The sequence below is a fragment of the Rhinopithecus bieti genome, unplaced genomic scaffold, assembly GCF_001698545.2.
Source record: "Rhinopithecus bieti isolate Rb0 unplaced genomic scaffold, ASM169854v2 scaffold_57210, whole genome shotgun sequence".
Classification (NCBI taxonomy): Eukaryota; Metazoa; Chordata; class Mammalia; order Primates; family Cercopithecidae; genus Rhinopithecus; species Rhinopithecus bieti.
Window position 1 is genome coordinate 1,202,899 of NW_016823439.1, and position 16,156 is coordinate 1,219,054.

The 16,156-nt window shown below is 45.0% G+C and overlaps 1 protein-coding gene and 1 pseudogene across 2 annotated transcripts in view; both read left to right on the plus strand.

Annotated features, from left to right (window-relative positions):
- Window positions 1-16,156, plus strand: part of PRR11 (proline rich 11) — a 46,848-nt gene that overhangs the window by 6,328 nt on the left and 24,364 nt on the right. The window contains exon 2 of the mRNA XM_017861586.1: window positions 8,210-8,342. Coding sequence (XP_017717075.1) covers window positions 8,215-8,342 — 128 coding nt within the window. The 5' untranslated portion in view covers window positions 8,210-8,214. The remainder of the gene's footprint in view (window positions 1-8,209; window positions 8,343-16,156) is intronic.
- Window positions 14,059-15,115, plus strand: LOC108521636 (uncharacterized; annotated as a pseudogene). The gene is made up of 2 exons (XR_001883230.1): window positions 14,059-14,639; window positions 14,943-15,115. The product of XR_001883230.1 is annotated as an uncharacterized LOC108521636 (transcript).

A 16,156-nucleotide genomic window follows, 5' to 3' on the forward strand; every position in this document is an offset into this window, starting at 1 on the left:
CACACACACACACAAAACAGGGGGCCGGGTACAGTGGTTCACACTTGTAATTTCACCACTCTGGGAGGCCAAGGCCAGTAAATTGCTTGAGCTCAGGAGTTCAAGACCAGCTTGGGCAACATAGTGAAACCCTGTCTCTACTAAAAATACAAAAACCGGTTGGGCATGGTGGTGCGCCTTTATAGTTCCAGTTACTGGAGGCTGAGGCAGAAGGATTGCTTGAGTCCAGGAGGTCAAAGCTGCAGTGAGCTGAGATCACACCACTGCAATCCAGCTTGGGCAACAGAGCAAGACCCTGTCTCAAAACAAAAGGAAAAATGCTATAAGGAATCACGAAAGAATGAGCTTATATTCAATGTTAATTAAAATCCCACCTAATCCAGCAAAAAGAATTTGTAGGTCTCATTACCCCTTTGGAAAGGGGATAAGTATATGTATTTTAAGCTAAAGGAAGATTGCTATATACTCTTTCAATTTAGGCAATTATCCTCTGGAAAGTACCTAATGCTTTTAATTAAGTAATGATACTAAAACAAACCTTACTTTTTTGTGTTCTTGTTCTGACTAAGGTAGAAATTTGCTGTTCTCCACTTTCGCAAGACTGTGATTATTTTTGGATGGAACAACTAACTATCTAGGAATTATCTCAGACTGCATCTTTCTACCCTGACGGATTTGGCATAGTTCCTTAATCCTCTGCATGTGCCAATTACTGTATTTAATTAGAAGGAGATTAGATAGAAGCACTAATAACCCAAGTCAGACACACTCACACACACACACACACAGAGAGACAGAGACAGAGAGAAGAAAACATGATTTAGTTCCTAGACATCTTTTTCATTGAAAAATAATTCCCAAAATGACAAACATTGGCTTGTGTAGGACTCTTTAGAAATTTGAATGCATAGACACTGGAACAACCACCAGGAAAGGACTAGAAAGAGATGGCCCTGTTTCAGAATGGTGGTACTCAACCTTTCCAGCTAATGGTATATACCAAAGTTTAAAAGTCAAATACAATACAAGCCTTATTATAATTAGAAAGAAACAATGAAAAAAAATGGCAGTCCAGTTTAAACCACCCCTCTGTAATCCTGACTCCCAATTGTCAGAGGCAACACTAAAGTCTTATAATTATTTCTTCTGGTATTTACCTCTATGTTTCTAAGTAACATTCATACTATTGTTTCATGACAAATACTGACTTCCACTCACTTTGTCTCCTTTTTTTTTTGATATAGAGTTTCACTCTTGTTGCCCAGGCTGGAGTGCAATGGCACGATCTCGACTCACTGCAACCTCTGCCTCCTGGGTTCAAGCGATTCTCCTGCCTCAGCCTCCGGGTAGCTGGGATTACAGGCATGTGCCACCACGCCTGGCTAATTTTTGTATTTTTTAGTAGAGATGGCGTTTCTCCGTGTTGGTCAGGCTGGTCTCGAACTCCCGACCTCAGGTGATCTGCCTGCCTCAGCCTCCCAAAGTGCTGGGATTACAGGCATGAGCCACCACACCTGGTCCACGTTCTCTCCTTCTTCCCAGTATACCTACATCGTCGTTTTTGGTTAAATAAATAGTCAATGCTTATACTTTTTTTTTTTTTAGATGGAGTCTCATTCTGTTGCCCAGGCTGGAGTGCATTGGCACAATCTCAGCTCACTGCAAGCTCCGCCTCCCGGGTTCAAGAGATTCTCCTGGCTCAGCCTCCCAGATAGCTGGGACTACAGCCACATGCCATCACACTTGGCTAAATTTTGTATTTTTGGTAGAGACGGGCTTTCACCCTGTTATCCAGGCTGGTGTCAAACTCAGGACCTCAGGTGATCCTCCTGCCTCCCGGCCTCCCAAAGTGCTAGGATTATAGGTGTGGGCCACCAAGCCTAGGGGATGCTTATACTTTAAATATTGTTTAACAGCTTAACCTTTAGTGCTACTAAGGTTACATTTCCTTCCTTATACAACTTTTTTCCTAGCTATTTTTTATATGCTTATTTTTTAAAGCACTTACCAGCAATTTGGCCACAAGTTTCCAGAACAGTAAAACTCTGCTCAGAATGGTCCAACACACTAGGTAGTTTATCTATTTCCGTTTTTCCTTAGAGACATTGTTGCTGAAGCTCTCTGTCCTGTCCTCCTGCGCCCGTCTTCATTGGCTGTGAGCCTTACGTCAGCAAATTACTGTTTTTGTAGAGCTTGTGAGCTAAGAATGATTTATAACTTTTAACAGTTAAAAAAATCAAAAGAGGAACAATATTTTGTGACACATGAAAAGTATATGAAATTCAGCCGGGCACGGTGGCTCATGCCTGTAATCCCAGCACTTTGGGAGGCCAAGGGAAATGGATCACGAGGTCAGGAGATCCAGACCAGCCTGGCCAAGATGGTGAAACCCCGTCTCTACTAAAAGTACAAAACTTAGCCTGGCACGGTGGCAGGCGCCTGTAATCCCAACTACTCAGGAGGCTGAGGCAGAAGAGTCAGTTGAACTCGGGGGGTAGGCGGAGGTTGCAGTGAGCCGAGATCATGCACTGCACTCCAGCCTGGGTGACAGAGTGAGACTCCGTCTTAAAAAAAAGAAAAGTATATGAAATTCAAATTTCAGTCATAAATAAAATTTTACTGGACACAGCTCCTTTGCTTGAGTATTGTCTATGATTGCCTTGGTGCTACCCTGGCAGGGTTGAGCAGTTGCAGCAGAGATCATATGGCCTGCAAAACCTGAAATATTTACTTTCTGGCTCTTTACAGAAAAGGTTTGTTGACCCCCGTCCTAAGCTTGCTGCAAAGCTGTTTCCCCTAGATTTTTTATCACCATTATCCTGAAAATTCTTATCTTTTATCTTAATTTTCTCACACCTGACTGAAAATTTGGCCTAATATAGAATTCTATGATGGGGTCGGGTGTGGTGGCTCATTTCTGTAATCCCAGCACTTTAGGGGGCTGAGGTAGGAGGACTGCTTGAGCACAGGCATTTAAGACCAGCCTGGGCAACAGAAAAAGAATGGGGAAGGACTGTGAAGGGTCAGATGGAAGCCAAAGAAAAGGAGGATGCTAGGGAAATTTCAGATTCTAGGGCTCCCAACCAGTGGACTCAGCCTTAGATAGAAGTTTCCAGTGGCATTTGTTTATAGAAGGTCCTGACCATACAGGACTTCAAGACCAGCCTGGCCAACATAATGAAACCCCATCTCTACTAAAAATAAATAAATTTTAAAAATTAACCGGGCATGGTGCCACATGCCTGTAATCTCAGCTACTCTGGAAGCCGAGGCAGGAGAATCGCTTGAACCTGGGAGGAGGAGGCTGCAGTGAGCCAAGATCGTGCCACTGCACTCCAGCCCGCATGACAGAGCAAGACCTGTCTCAAAAAAAAAAAAAAAAAGAAGAAGAAGAAGAAGAAGTCCCTAACCATAGATTTGATGAAATGTAACCTTTTTTCTTCAGGCAGCCACAAGATCGCTCCTTTCTAGGAGGCTCTCTTAAGTATCTTCATCAGAGTATTTTTATCTTGTGGTTTTTGTTTTGTTTTCTGTTTTGTTTTGTTTTATTTTGTTTTTGAGACGGAGTCTCGCTCTGTCACCCAGGCTGGAGTACAGTGGCGCGATCTCAGCTCACTGCAAGCTCTGCCTCCCAGGTTCACACCATTCTCCTGCTCAGCCTCCCGAGTAGCTGGGACTACAGGCGCCCGCCACCATGCCCGGCTAATTTTTTTGTATTTTTAGTAGAGACGGGGTTTCACCGTGTTAGCCAGGATGGTCTTGATCTCCTGACCTTGTAATCTGCCCGTCTTGGCCTCCCAAAGTGCTGGGATTACAGGCGTGAGCCACCATGTCCCGCCTGGTTTTGTTTTGTTTGTTTATGTGTTTGTTTTGGAGACAAGGTCTCCCTCTGTTGCCTAGGCTGGAGTGCAGTGGCACAATAATAGTTCACTGCAGCCTCAAACTCCTAGGCTCATGTGATCCTCCCAGCTCAGCTCCTGAATAGCTGGGACTACAGGCTTGTGTTGTTTTAAGTTAAAGAAAAAGTCAGGGCTGGGCGCAGTGGCTGACACCTATAATCCCAGCACTTTGGGAGGTCAAGGCAGGCAGATCACTTGAGGTCGAGAGTTCGAGACCAGCCTGACTAGCATGGAGAAACCCAGTCTCTACTAAAAGTACAAAATTAGCTGGGCGTGGTAGTGCATGCCTGTAATCCCAGCTACTCAGGAGGCTGAGGCAGGAGAATCGCTTGAACCCGGGAGGCAGAGGTTGCAGTGAGCCAAGATCGCACTCTTGTACTACAGCCTGGGCAACAAGAGCAAAACTCTGTCTCAAAAAAAAAAATCCTTTAGACATCCCTTGTGTTTAATAGTCCCTGCTTCACCTTCCTTCATTATTTCAGCAGGAAGAAAAAGTGATATAATAAAGGTGAAGGCAGCCAACTATGTTTTGGTGTGTTTTCTAAGCCCCTAAGGACAATTAAGAAAAGCACCTTGTCAAATTGGGACCTGATAGTTAGTCCAATTAGATGTTATCAGGAATCTCTATTTCTAGAAGGGCTGTCCATATATGCATTGCCGCCATTTGCCATTAGGGGTGCCCTCTGCAAGTCATGGAACCAAGCCAGTGCTCAGTTTTTACAACCTGCAGCAGGGTAGCCGGGGTTCATGGGCCAGTGGAATCTGAGAGCTGAGCAAGTATAGTGCTGCATACCAAGTGCTGAAAGGTTACTGAGTGAACAGAAGTGGAATGAATGTGTATTTTAAAGGCCAATTGTTCCCATTCAAATCTGAGTTTGAAGGGAAGGAGGCCCAGGCCTTGAGATCATTTTCAGTTCTGCTACTTGAATAACAACATCTTTGTTCCTCAAGTAGCAACAACTAAAAGCAGCAAAGCCCTTCTGGAACTTCAGCTCAAACTAGCTGTGACTTAATTTTCTTCAGAAAGGGATCCAGATTGAAATGTGAATATACTAGATAATGTTTTTGTTTTGTTTTTTCATTTTGTACCATAGCAAGAAGGACCCTTTTATTAAAGGTTTCCAAAATATTCACTTGGTCACAATCAAGATAATGGTAACATATATTTAATGGTAATATATTTAAATTGATCATTATGATATATACTTATATAGATATATGTTAGTGTATAGCATATTAGTGTGTATAGCATCTTAGAAAGAACAGATATATTTATATTAAAATATTCGTTACATTCTTAAGTGCAAAGCAGCTTTTATTCTCTTGATAATTATTGATTCTATCCCGACATTTGTATAAAAAATTCACTTTATTTCGACAGATCCTAATTTGCTGTTACTGTATCAAGTGGCATTGCCACTTTTCATTTTTTTATTTTTTTAATTTTATTTTGATTACTTTTAAATTGACCAATAATAATTACACATATTTGTGGGGTACATGGTGAAGGTTTTTTTTTTTTTTTTTTTTGAGGCAGAGTCTCGCTCTGTCACCCAGGCTGGAGTGCAGTGGCCGGATCTCAGCTCACTGCAAGCTCCGCCTCCCGGGTTTACGCCATTCTCCTGCCTCAGCCTCCTGAGTAGCTGGGACTACAGGCGCCCGCCACCTCGCCCGGCTAGTTTTTTTTTTTGTATTTTAGTAGAGACGGGGTTTCACCGTGTTAGCCAGGATGGTCTCGATCTCCTGACCTCGTGATCCGCCCGTCTCGGCCTCCCAAAGTGCTGGGATTACAGGCTTGAGCCACCGCGCCCGGCCACATGGTGAAGTTTTGATACATGCAATGTATAGTGAATAGATCAGGGTAGTTAGTATATCCATTATCTCCAACATGTATCATTTATTTGTGTTAGTAAAATTCAATACTCTCCTTCTAGCTATTTAAAACTAGATAATACATTATTGTTAACTATAGTCATCCTACGGTGCCATAGAACACTAGAACTTATTCCTCCTATCTAGCTGTAATTTTATTACTGGAAAGGGGTCCCAATCCAGACCCCAAGAGAGAATTCTTAGACCTCATGCAAGAAAAAATTCAGGACCAGTCCATAAAGTGCAAGCATGTTTATTAAGAAGGTGAAGGAATAAAAGAACGGCTATTCCATAGGCAGAGCAGTGGCATGGTCTGCTCGACTAAGTATACTTATATCTTGATTATATGCTAAGCAAGGGGTGGATTATTCGTGCATTTTCTGGGGAAAGGGTGGGAATTTCCCAGAACTGAGGGTTCCTTCCCTTTTTAGACTATATAGGGTAACTTCTAGACATTATCATGGCATTTTTAAACTGTCTTGGTGCTGGTGGGAGTGTCTTTTAGCATGCAAATGCCTTATAACTAGTGTATAATGAGCAGTAAGGACTATCAGAGGCCACTTTGATTGCTCTCTTGGTTTTGGCCAGGTTCTTTACTGCATCATGTTTTATCAGAATGGCCTTTGTGACCTATATCTTGTGCCAACCTCCTATCTCATCCTGTGACTAAGAATGCCTAACCTCCTGGGAATGCAGCGCAGTAGGTCTTAGCCTCATTTTACCCAACCCCTATTCAAGATGGAGTTACTCTGCTTCAAATGCCTCTATGTTGTATCCTTTAACAAATCTTTCCCTATCCCTCCTTCCTCCCCACCTTTCCCAGCCTCTAGTATCTTCTGTTCTACTAGGTAATGTTTTTATTTTATTTTATTTTGTTTATTTATTTATTTATTTATCAGATGGAGTCTTGTTTTGTCACCCAGGTTGGAGTGCAGTGGCGTGATCTTGGCTCACTGCAACCTCTGCCTCCCGGATTCAAGTGATTCTCCTACCTCAGCCTCCCCAGTAGCTGGGACCACAGGCACATGCCACCATGCCCAGCTAATTTTTGTATTTTTAATAGAGACAGGGTTTTGCCATGTTGGCCAGGCTGGTCTCGACCTCTTGGCCTCAAGCGATCTGCCTACCTCGGCCTCCCAAACTGCTGGGATTACAGACGTGAGCCACCGCACCCAGCCGGTGATGTTTTGAAATGCTTTAAAATAACTGTTTTAAGGCCCACGCCTGTAATCCCAGCACTTTGGGATTACACCACCAGGTGTGGTGGCAAGTGCTTGTGGTCCCAACTACTTGGGAGGCTGAGGCGGGAGAATCATTTGAACCTGGGAGGTGGAGGTTGCAGTGAGCTGAGATCACGCCACTGCACTCCAGCCTGGGTGACAGAGCTAGACTGTGCCTCAAAAAATAAAATAAAATAACTATTTTAAAATACCCATGTCTTTGATTTGGGGTAATTGTTATTTCATTTTACAGTATATTGCCTATTTAATCTAGTGTCACACCACAGCGTATTAGAAAAAACATGGAAGACTTACAGGTCTGGACTTATTGCATTGCATTGACAGATTGTCTAATCTTTTTTATCCTCAGTTTATTCTTCTGAAAAAACGGGAATAAAAATCCTCCTTGTCAGGGATAATACTTGCAGGATAGTAAGGGTTAACTGAAAAGATGTATGTGAAGATACCTAACAGTAAAGGGGTATTGAATAAATGGCTAATGTTGTTTCCTCATCTCACTACCAATTCCACCTGTCACAGCTCAGTAGATGCTGCCGGTAAAAAAGCATTTTTTTTTTTTTTTTGAGATGGAGTTTTTGCTCTTGTTGCCCAGGCGGGAGTGCAATGGCGCTATCTTGGCTCACCACAACCTCTGCCTCCCGAGTTCAAGCGATTCTCCTACCTCAGCCTCCCGAGTAGCTGGGATTACAGACATGCACCACCACGCCCGGCTAATTTTGTATTTTTAGTAGAGACAGGGTTTCTCCACGTTGGTCAGGCTGATCTCGAACTCCTGACCTCAGGTGATTCGCCCACCTTGGCCTCCCAAAGTGCTGAGATTACAGGCATGAGCCACCATGCCCAACCAACATATTATTTTAATAACTGACTATAACCCAACTACAGCCATTTTCGCTACTATCAAGAAAGGAAAATTCATTTAACTTAATGAAGAAAAGCAACACAAGCAGAACAAACTTGGAGAATAATATAATGCCAAGACCAAGATCTCTCCAGAGATAGTTTAAATCTGGGTTTACATTTTCCCCTACTTCAGGGCTCTTTTGGGATGCTGGTAGTGACCTATTTCTTAACCAAGATGGTGGTTACAAGGGTGTGTTCATGGTATGATAATTCATTGAACTATACACTTAAGATTTGTGTACTTTCTGTATGTATATATTCTTCAACTAAAAATGTAAAAATATTTATCTGCAGAAATCATGCCCAAGTTCAAACAACGAAGACAAAAGCTAAAAGCCAAAGCCAAAAGATTATTCAAAAAAAAAGAAGCCTCCCACTTTCAGTCCAAGCTAATTACATCTCCTCCTCCACCACCCTCGCCAGAAAGGTAAGGCATAATGTGGAACAGAAAAAATGCTACAGAGATCTGATCAGTTTAAGATAGAGTTTCCAGATTTAGCAAGTAAAAATAGAAGGCAGGGCTGGGAGCAGTCACTCATGCCTGTAATCCCAGCACTTTGGAAGGCCGAGGCTGGTGGATTACCTGAGGTCAGGAGTTTGAGACCAGCCTGGCCAATATGGTGAAACCCTGTCTCTACTAAAACTACAAAAATTAGCCTGCGTGGTGTGGGCACCTGTAATCCCAGCTACTCAGGAGACTTAGGCAGGAGAATTGCTTGAAGCCGGGAGGCGGAGCTTGCAGTGAGCAAGATCGCGCCACTGCACTCAAGCCTGGGCAACAAGAGCGAAAGTGCCTCTCAAAAAAAACAAAAGGAGGCCCTGTTAAATTTGAATTTCAGATAAACAATGAATAATTTTTTCATGTAATTATGTTCTATGTGACATTTGAATATATTTATACTAAAATTATGTATGCTTTATCTGAAATTAATTTATTTTAATTTTTATTTATTTGTTTATTTACTTTTAAGACTGAGTCTTACTCTGTCACCTAAGCTGGAGTGCAGTAGCATGATCAAGGCTCACTGCAGCCTTGACTTCCTGGGCTCAAGAGATCCTCCCACTCTGTCTCCAAAACAGACAAAACCTCTAGCTTGGGATCGGCCTTTTCGTCTATTATTTTTCTTTAAAAAAATTTTTTTTGAAAATAGATGTTAATGCTATGTTGTCCAGGCTGTCCTCAAACTCTTGCCCTCAAGTGATCTTCCCACCATGACTTCCAAAAGTGCTGGGAATGTGGGTGTGAGCACTGCACCCACCGTTATGTTTTTTTCTACATAAAAAATAATGCAGGATTATCTTCTAGAGCTAATTAATATGTTCAAATAACCAAAACCCCATTAAGGAAAAATGTCACATGACAGCAAATAATCAATCCAGACCAATATGATCACACTCACTGTGAAGGTGAGAAAACTTCATCTTTATTACATTTCCCCAAGAGACGCACTGCATTGTTCTCTTGAAAACACACAGCTCATGTCCTCCTTTAAAACACACATCCTCTTTAAAGTAACACACAGACATGCCAATACAAGGTAAAAAATTACATCTGATTTCTCACATTTCAAAACATACAGTAAACATCAAATAAAATTTATTTTATACAAGAAATTTAGGGGAACTACGCCATAGCTTATAAATGTTAATGAATACGTTAACCAAGTATCACAGATAAAAAGTGTTGCTCCCTTTCAGCAGCACATGTAATAATAGATAAAAGATTGAAAGGTAACGATTTAGATAAAAGATCCTCTCTTAAAAGGAAAACAAATTATATTTATGTGTGTCATAACAGTATTAACACCCCATCACACAACTGTATAGAAACAGCTTCTATTCGAAAATACCAGTATTTCCAGAAATATTTAAAAATAATGTAGTAATAATTCTATGCCCATCTTTTTTCAAAATAAACCAATAAAATATATAGTATTATTAAGACATGTTAGTGTATAGTCTAAGACATGTTAAAAATCACAACTGAATTCTCACAATTCAGTCACAAACCTAAACACAAATAAAAATGTCTAGATGAAAACTTAGGGGAACTACCAATAGCGTATAAATAGAAGAGATATTATGTAAGTATCGTAGATAAAAAGTGCCTCGCTTCAGATCCGTAATATAATAATACAGAAAAACAAATTAAAGATAAAAGATTGTAGGATAAAAAGAATTCTGTCTTAAAAATGAAAGAAAATTTATCTTTATGTATATGATAACAGCTTAACTCTCATCAAAAAACTCTACAGGAACAGGCATGTTTTCAAAAGTACACACAATTTCCAACTATTTAAAACAAACGTATTAATAATTCAATGCCACATTTCAAACAAACCATATGAAATGCGTAGTCGTGCATGAAGTATCTGTTACGGTCTATTGCACTCATAGTTCACAAAGAATTCCGTGCCAATTGAGTGTCTGCCTTCAAATGCCTCCAGGACTGTGCAACCAAGTCCGTAGGAAACAGGAGCTCCAGGTCCCGCCCAGGGAGGTTGGAATTAGCAATCATCAAAAGGGAGGGTGGTGCCGTCAGGAAGGGAGGAACCAGAAACACCCCTGCGTTTCTCCACTGTTCTCTATGCGATTCCTAAAGTAGCCCCGTCCTAAGAGGACAACGTGATCACTGTCTTCACTCTTCTAGAACAGTCCAGGTTCTTCTAGATGATCTGCCACAAATGGCTCCTCTCTCCTTCCTAGTGTCTCCATTTAGCGTTGGAATAGAGTTCTGCTGAAAATCCGCATCTCCCCGGCGGTGTTCTGGAAGTGAGAGAGGATGTCACCACTTCAGGAGGGCAGCTCTCTAGGACAGGAGGTTATTCACATCTCCACGTCAGTCCATCTTTAGAGTTCAGAGCAATTGGAATGCAATTTTATCTCCTGACTTTCATTCTAACCTGCTTCTGAACCATTGTGTTCAACTGTCGATACTTACACTTTGGTGACCTGATCTCCAAAACTCACTCAGTACCCCAAAGTCGACCCCAGTGATCTTCATAGCAAGGACTTTGGTGGGTCTGCCCAGCAGTAGGGCATCCTCAGAGAATGTGCTTTGGGACCTGTATTCACAGCTGGGCCTTTTGTGGTCCACTTCAAGCTAAACTTGTAACCATGCTAGATCGTTTCTAATGTGACAACATCACGAACCACGAGTCCAGAAGCCTAAATCCATAATCCTACCTCGCTCATGATGAAGTCTCGTGTCTGCTCAACGTGTCAGCTGCACAAGACTGTAAACCAAAGCTCCACTGCAACCCTTGAACCCAGATCGGTAACTCAAGGCGTCGAGTGCATAATGAAGCGCCTCCCGAACTCGTATTTGTGATTATTTTTGAGTCAGGTCTCACTCTGTTGCCCTGGTGGAGTGCGTGGCAGGAATCGGGCTCCCTGCAGCCCTGACCTCCCAGGCTCCAGCGATCCTCCCGCCTCAGCCTCCTGAGTAGTTGGGAGTAGAGGATGCCTCCCACACGCCTAGCTAATTTTTGTATTTTGGTGTGAGGACGGAGATCTTGCCGTTGCCGAGGCTTGCCCAAGCTGATCAAGCAATTGGTTCCTCGGATTTCCTGAAATGACCCCAATATTCTTTCTTTACCCTGGAGACGCAGATGTACCTTGTCTCTCAGGCCGTATGACTCCCGTCCATGGTCCCTGGAGCTCTAGAAAGGTGGCGCGATCTCGCGGCCCACACCCAGTGCTCTGAGGTCATAGCCTGGACTCTGGAAAAACAACACCGTTTGAGAAGAGATGGGGACTCGCCAGGCAGACCCCTCCTCTTCCCCTCGCCAAGCCTCCAGCTCGCGCGCCGTCTCTCGTCCCCATATCCACCTCCCCACGCCTCCCACCCACGCTTCCTCCAACTCCTCCAGGGAAACCCAGCCCTGAAGCTCGTGAAACGAGAGAACTGGAACCGAACTTATGAAACAAGCTTTTCTGAGCACGTGTCTTCGCGTGCGCGGCAGCGAATTGGTTAGGGAAAAACTGGTCCGACGCCTACGGAACCAGGGTATCTCCGAGAGCCCGGGTTCTTCCTGCTACAGGAGTGATGATGTTTTGTTGGGTCTCGCTCAGTCCTCCTCCATGTTCACTTGGCCAGGCTAGCTGGGGACGAGAAATCAGGTTACACTGCTTAGGGCACCCGCCAGGATGAGACCCTCTGGCTTGACGTCAGGCTTTCCCAGAGGAGGGCAGGGGACTGTCCTCAGCTCAGGAACTGGCACCCGCCCTGCAGAGAGTCACGCCATTCCTCAGAGGCTCGCTGACAGAGACCTGCTGAAGCCGTCTCCCACTCCTTCACGGATAGAGACAACAAACCCAACTGGTGACTGAGAGTCGTGCTTATGCGTGGAACCCCAGCCACAGTTGGGAGGCTGAAGCAGGAGTATCACTTGAGGCAGATCTTTGAGATGGGCCTGCGGCAACATTTGAAGACCCTCGTCTCTATTAAAACATATAAAATACACGCGGGACGTGGCGGCTCATGCCTGTAATCCTAGCACTTTGGAAGGCTGAAGCAGGTGGATTGCTTGAGACCAGGAGTTTGAGACCAGCCTGGTCAACATGGAGAAACCCCATCTCTCCTAAAAATGTAAAAATCAGCCTGGTGTGAGTGGCACAGGCATTTAGTCCTAGCTACTCAAGAGCTGAAGCATAAGAATTGGTGAACCCAGGAGGTAGAGGTTGCAGTGAGCTGAGATTGGGCCACTCCATTCCAGCCTTGAGGGCGCACAGCAACACTCGTCTCAATAAATAAATAACTGCTCCAGTGTGTGGCCAGCCCTGTAGGTCGGATTTAATCAACGAGGCTGAAGGTGGGAGGATCGCTTGAGTCCAGGATATGGAGGCTGCACTGAACTATGATCTCAACACTGCACTCCAGCTTGGGGGACAGGGCAAGTCTGTCTCAAAAAAATAAAAGAAATTGGATACATTGAATATTTTGCAGACCCTGCTCTTCTACACCGCGCTCTCTCTAATGGACTGGGAGTATCAGGGCAGTATGACCTAATCCCAGTGTCACCATTATCATAGGATGTAACTGGAGAGCTACGATATTGCCGAAGTTGGAAGATGAAGGAAGGCATCACAGAGGCTGTGGGGTGAACTGACTTTAAGGAATGGGTCCTTCACTTCAGAACCACGTGTGTGTGGAACACCCAGACAGAAAACACAAATGCAAAGTCAAGTAGAGGGCATTTGGAAGGAGCAGTGAAGCCAAGCCAGGAAACACCAAGATGGCGAGCCAGTGTGGTTGTAGAGATTGTAGAGAGGGTGGAATTGGCACTGTGGACCCTGGCCCCGATTTAGAAAGACATCTGCTAAGGAAGTTGTTCAGGTGGGCAGTGAGGGCGTTGTGCTTTGGAAAGATGCTCAGGCTGCACTAGGAAGCCCCAAGGCTTGGGGAGAGACTCCAGGAGACCCCAGCAGGGAGCATTTGACAGTGGATTCGAGTGATGCAAGAGGGACCTGAACTGTGGCCTCTGTCATGGGAACCTCGAGGAGGTCGATGGCATTTGCAGTTGATGGAAGGAGAGAGAGAGAAGAACCAGAAACGTCTGCTTGCCGGGGGAAGCGTCATGTCCACTCCTCTGCTCCTTTTCTTCTCCCCTTAGCGGTTTATGGTTCCTTTTGTTTTATTCTTTTATTTGTACACTGGCGTTGGAATTTGTTTTTTTGGCTTTTTTTTTTTTTTTTTGAGAAAAAGTCTCGCTCTATTGCCCAGGCTGAAGTGCAGTGGCTCAATCGTAGCTCACTGCAACCTCTGCCTCCTGGGTTCAAGGGGTTCTCTTGCCTCAGCCTTCCAAGTAGCTTGGATTACAGGTGCACACCACCATGCCCAGCTAATTTTTCTATTTTTAGTAGAGACGGGGTTTCGCCATGTTGGCCAGTCTAGTCTCGAACTGCTGACCTCAGGTGATCCGTTTGCCTCAGCCTCCCAAAGTGCTGGGATTACAGGCGTAAGCCACCGCACCCAGCCTGAGTTTCTTTTTAGAAACAACAGTCTAAGAACAAGATAGTATAATCCTGTCTTTTTTGTACACAGAGTAAAGAGGACAAATAGGTGAAAGGATATGAAAGGCTGGAATCCCACTTCCCCCGCTGTCCCAGGGCATTGGATATTGACGGATAGGAGGAAGCAAACCACTCACAGAGCCAGGAAGAAATGAATGCGTTGGTATTGCCAGGAGAAGAGGCCGGCCCGGCTAAAATAGGCTATGACCATAGCCAGGAGATACTGATGGAGAGAAAGAAACAGAGGGAGAGGTCACATCTTGAGAGAGGAAGATCGTGAAGATAGTGGAATGGGGGTTTGGGGAGGGGCTGCCCATCAGAGAAGGGACCTCAGTGTTGGGGTGACTGTGCTTATGTGGAAATTGCAGGGTGGAGGAGTATTCCTCCCATCACCAGAGGAAGGGATGTCGGTGATGCTCCCAGGATGGTGGGCTCCAATGGGATCTTTTAACGGGTGTGTCTAGGTCAGCTGGTGTCAGGAGGGTCTTTTGTGTGCCAGGCAGAGAACTGTCCCAAAGAGCTGAGAGTAGAGGGGCCAGGAGCTTCAGGGCTGCGGCCTGACTGCCAAACGACCTGTAGGAGAGGCAGGGGCCACTCATTCACTCGGCAAGAGACCAGCAGAGTCCTGAGGGAGATGCTGACAAATCATAAAAAAAACAAGAATAGCGGGACGCGGTGGCTCACGCCTGTAATCCCAGCACTTTGGGAGGCCAAGGCGGTCGGATCACGAGGTCAGGAGATCTTGACCATCTTGGCTAACACAGTGAAACCCCATCACTACTAAAAACACAAAAAATTAGCCGGGCGTGGTGGCAGGCGCCTGTAGTCCCAGCTGCTGGGGTGGTTGAGGTAGAAGAATGGCGTGAACCCAGGAGGCGGAGCTTGCAGTGGGCAGAGATTGCGCCACTGCACTCCGGCCTGGGCGACAGAGCGAGACTCTGTCTCAAAATTTAAAAAAAGACCAAGAATAGCCGGGAGTGGCAGCTCAAGCCTGTGATCCCAGTAGTTTAAGAGGCTGAGACAGGAGGATCACGTGAGCCCAACAGTTCGAGAACAACCTGGGCAACTTAGCAAGACCATTTGTATAAAATTATTCAAGCATGATGGCATGTGCCTGTACTCCCAGCTACTCAGGAGGCTGAGGCAGGAGGATTGCATGAGCCCAGGAATTAGAAGCTGCAGTGAGCTGTGATCATGCCACTCCATCCTGGGGAACACAGCTAGATACTGTATCCAAAAAAAAAAAAAAGTGGGCACCAAGACTCAAGACTGTGGGAGCTGGAGGGGCACAGTACAGTGGCTCACCTCTGTAATCCCAGCATGTTGGGAGGCCAAGGCGAGCAGAACACCTGAGGTCAGGTGTTCAAGACCAGCCAGGTCAACATGGCAAAACCCCATCTCTACTAAAAACACAAAAATTAGCCAGCCATGGTGGTGCACGCCTGTAATCCCAGCTGCTTGGGAGACTGAGGCAGGAGAATGCCTTGAACCCAGGAGGCGTCGGCTGCAGTGAGCCAAGATTGAGACACTGCCCTCCAGCCAGGACAGCAGAGTGAGACTGTCTCACAAAAAGTAAAGAAAAAGACTGTGGGAGCATCTGGTGGGAAGTGCTGGAGGGAGAGAGGAGAGGAACTGTGGGTTTAGAAGCTGCGCCCTCCCCGCCGGCGGTGCATTGAAGCAGGAACACAGTTCTGTGGAGAACAACCTTACCTTGTCCGACATCCTCAGATCTTTGTCCCAGGCCAGGAATCTTTTAATGACAGGATCCTCTGTGATTAGAGAGCAGATGTCAGCATGAGAAGCAGGACAGGGTTTCTGTGGGAGCAGCAGGGCAGCGAGGAGAAGTGTGTCTCCCTGGGAGAAGTCTCAGGATTGCTGCCACAAGTGAGGTGGATGGGAGTGGGGAGAATGACTTTCACTGGGCAAGGGAGAGAGGCTCCCTCTCTGAGACTCGCCTGAGAAGAGGCCGAAGGAGGCCCTGGGTGTGAGAATCTACAGGATGTAGAGCTGGCAATAAGCCAGAACGCCCTCCCAGCAGACACAGAGGGACTACTGCAGAGTCATAAAGGAATTCCCATCATTTCCTCATGAGACAGTCATGTCAGGGTGTGACCATGGCCTAGGTATCCCCCTCTATGGATGGAAACACTTAGGTTTAGAAAAGTCAGCAAGAGACAATAAGTTTTAGAGGGCACAGCTGAAACTACTTTCTTTGATTTTGATTTT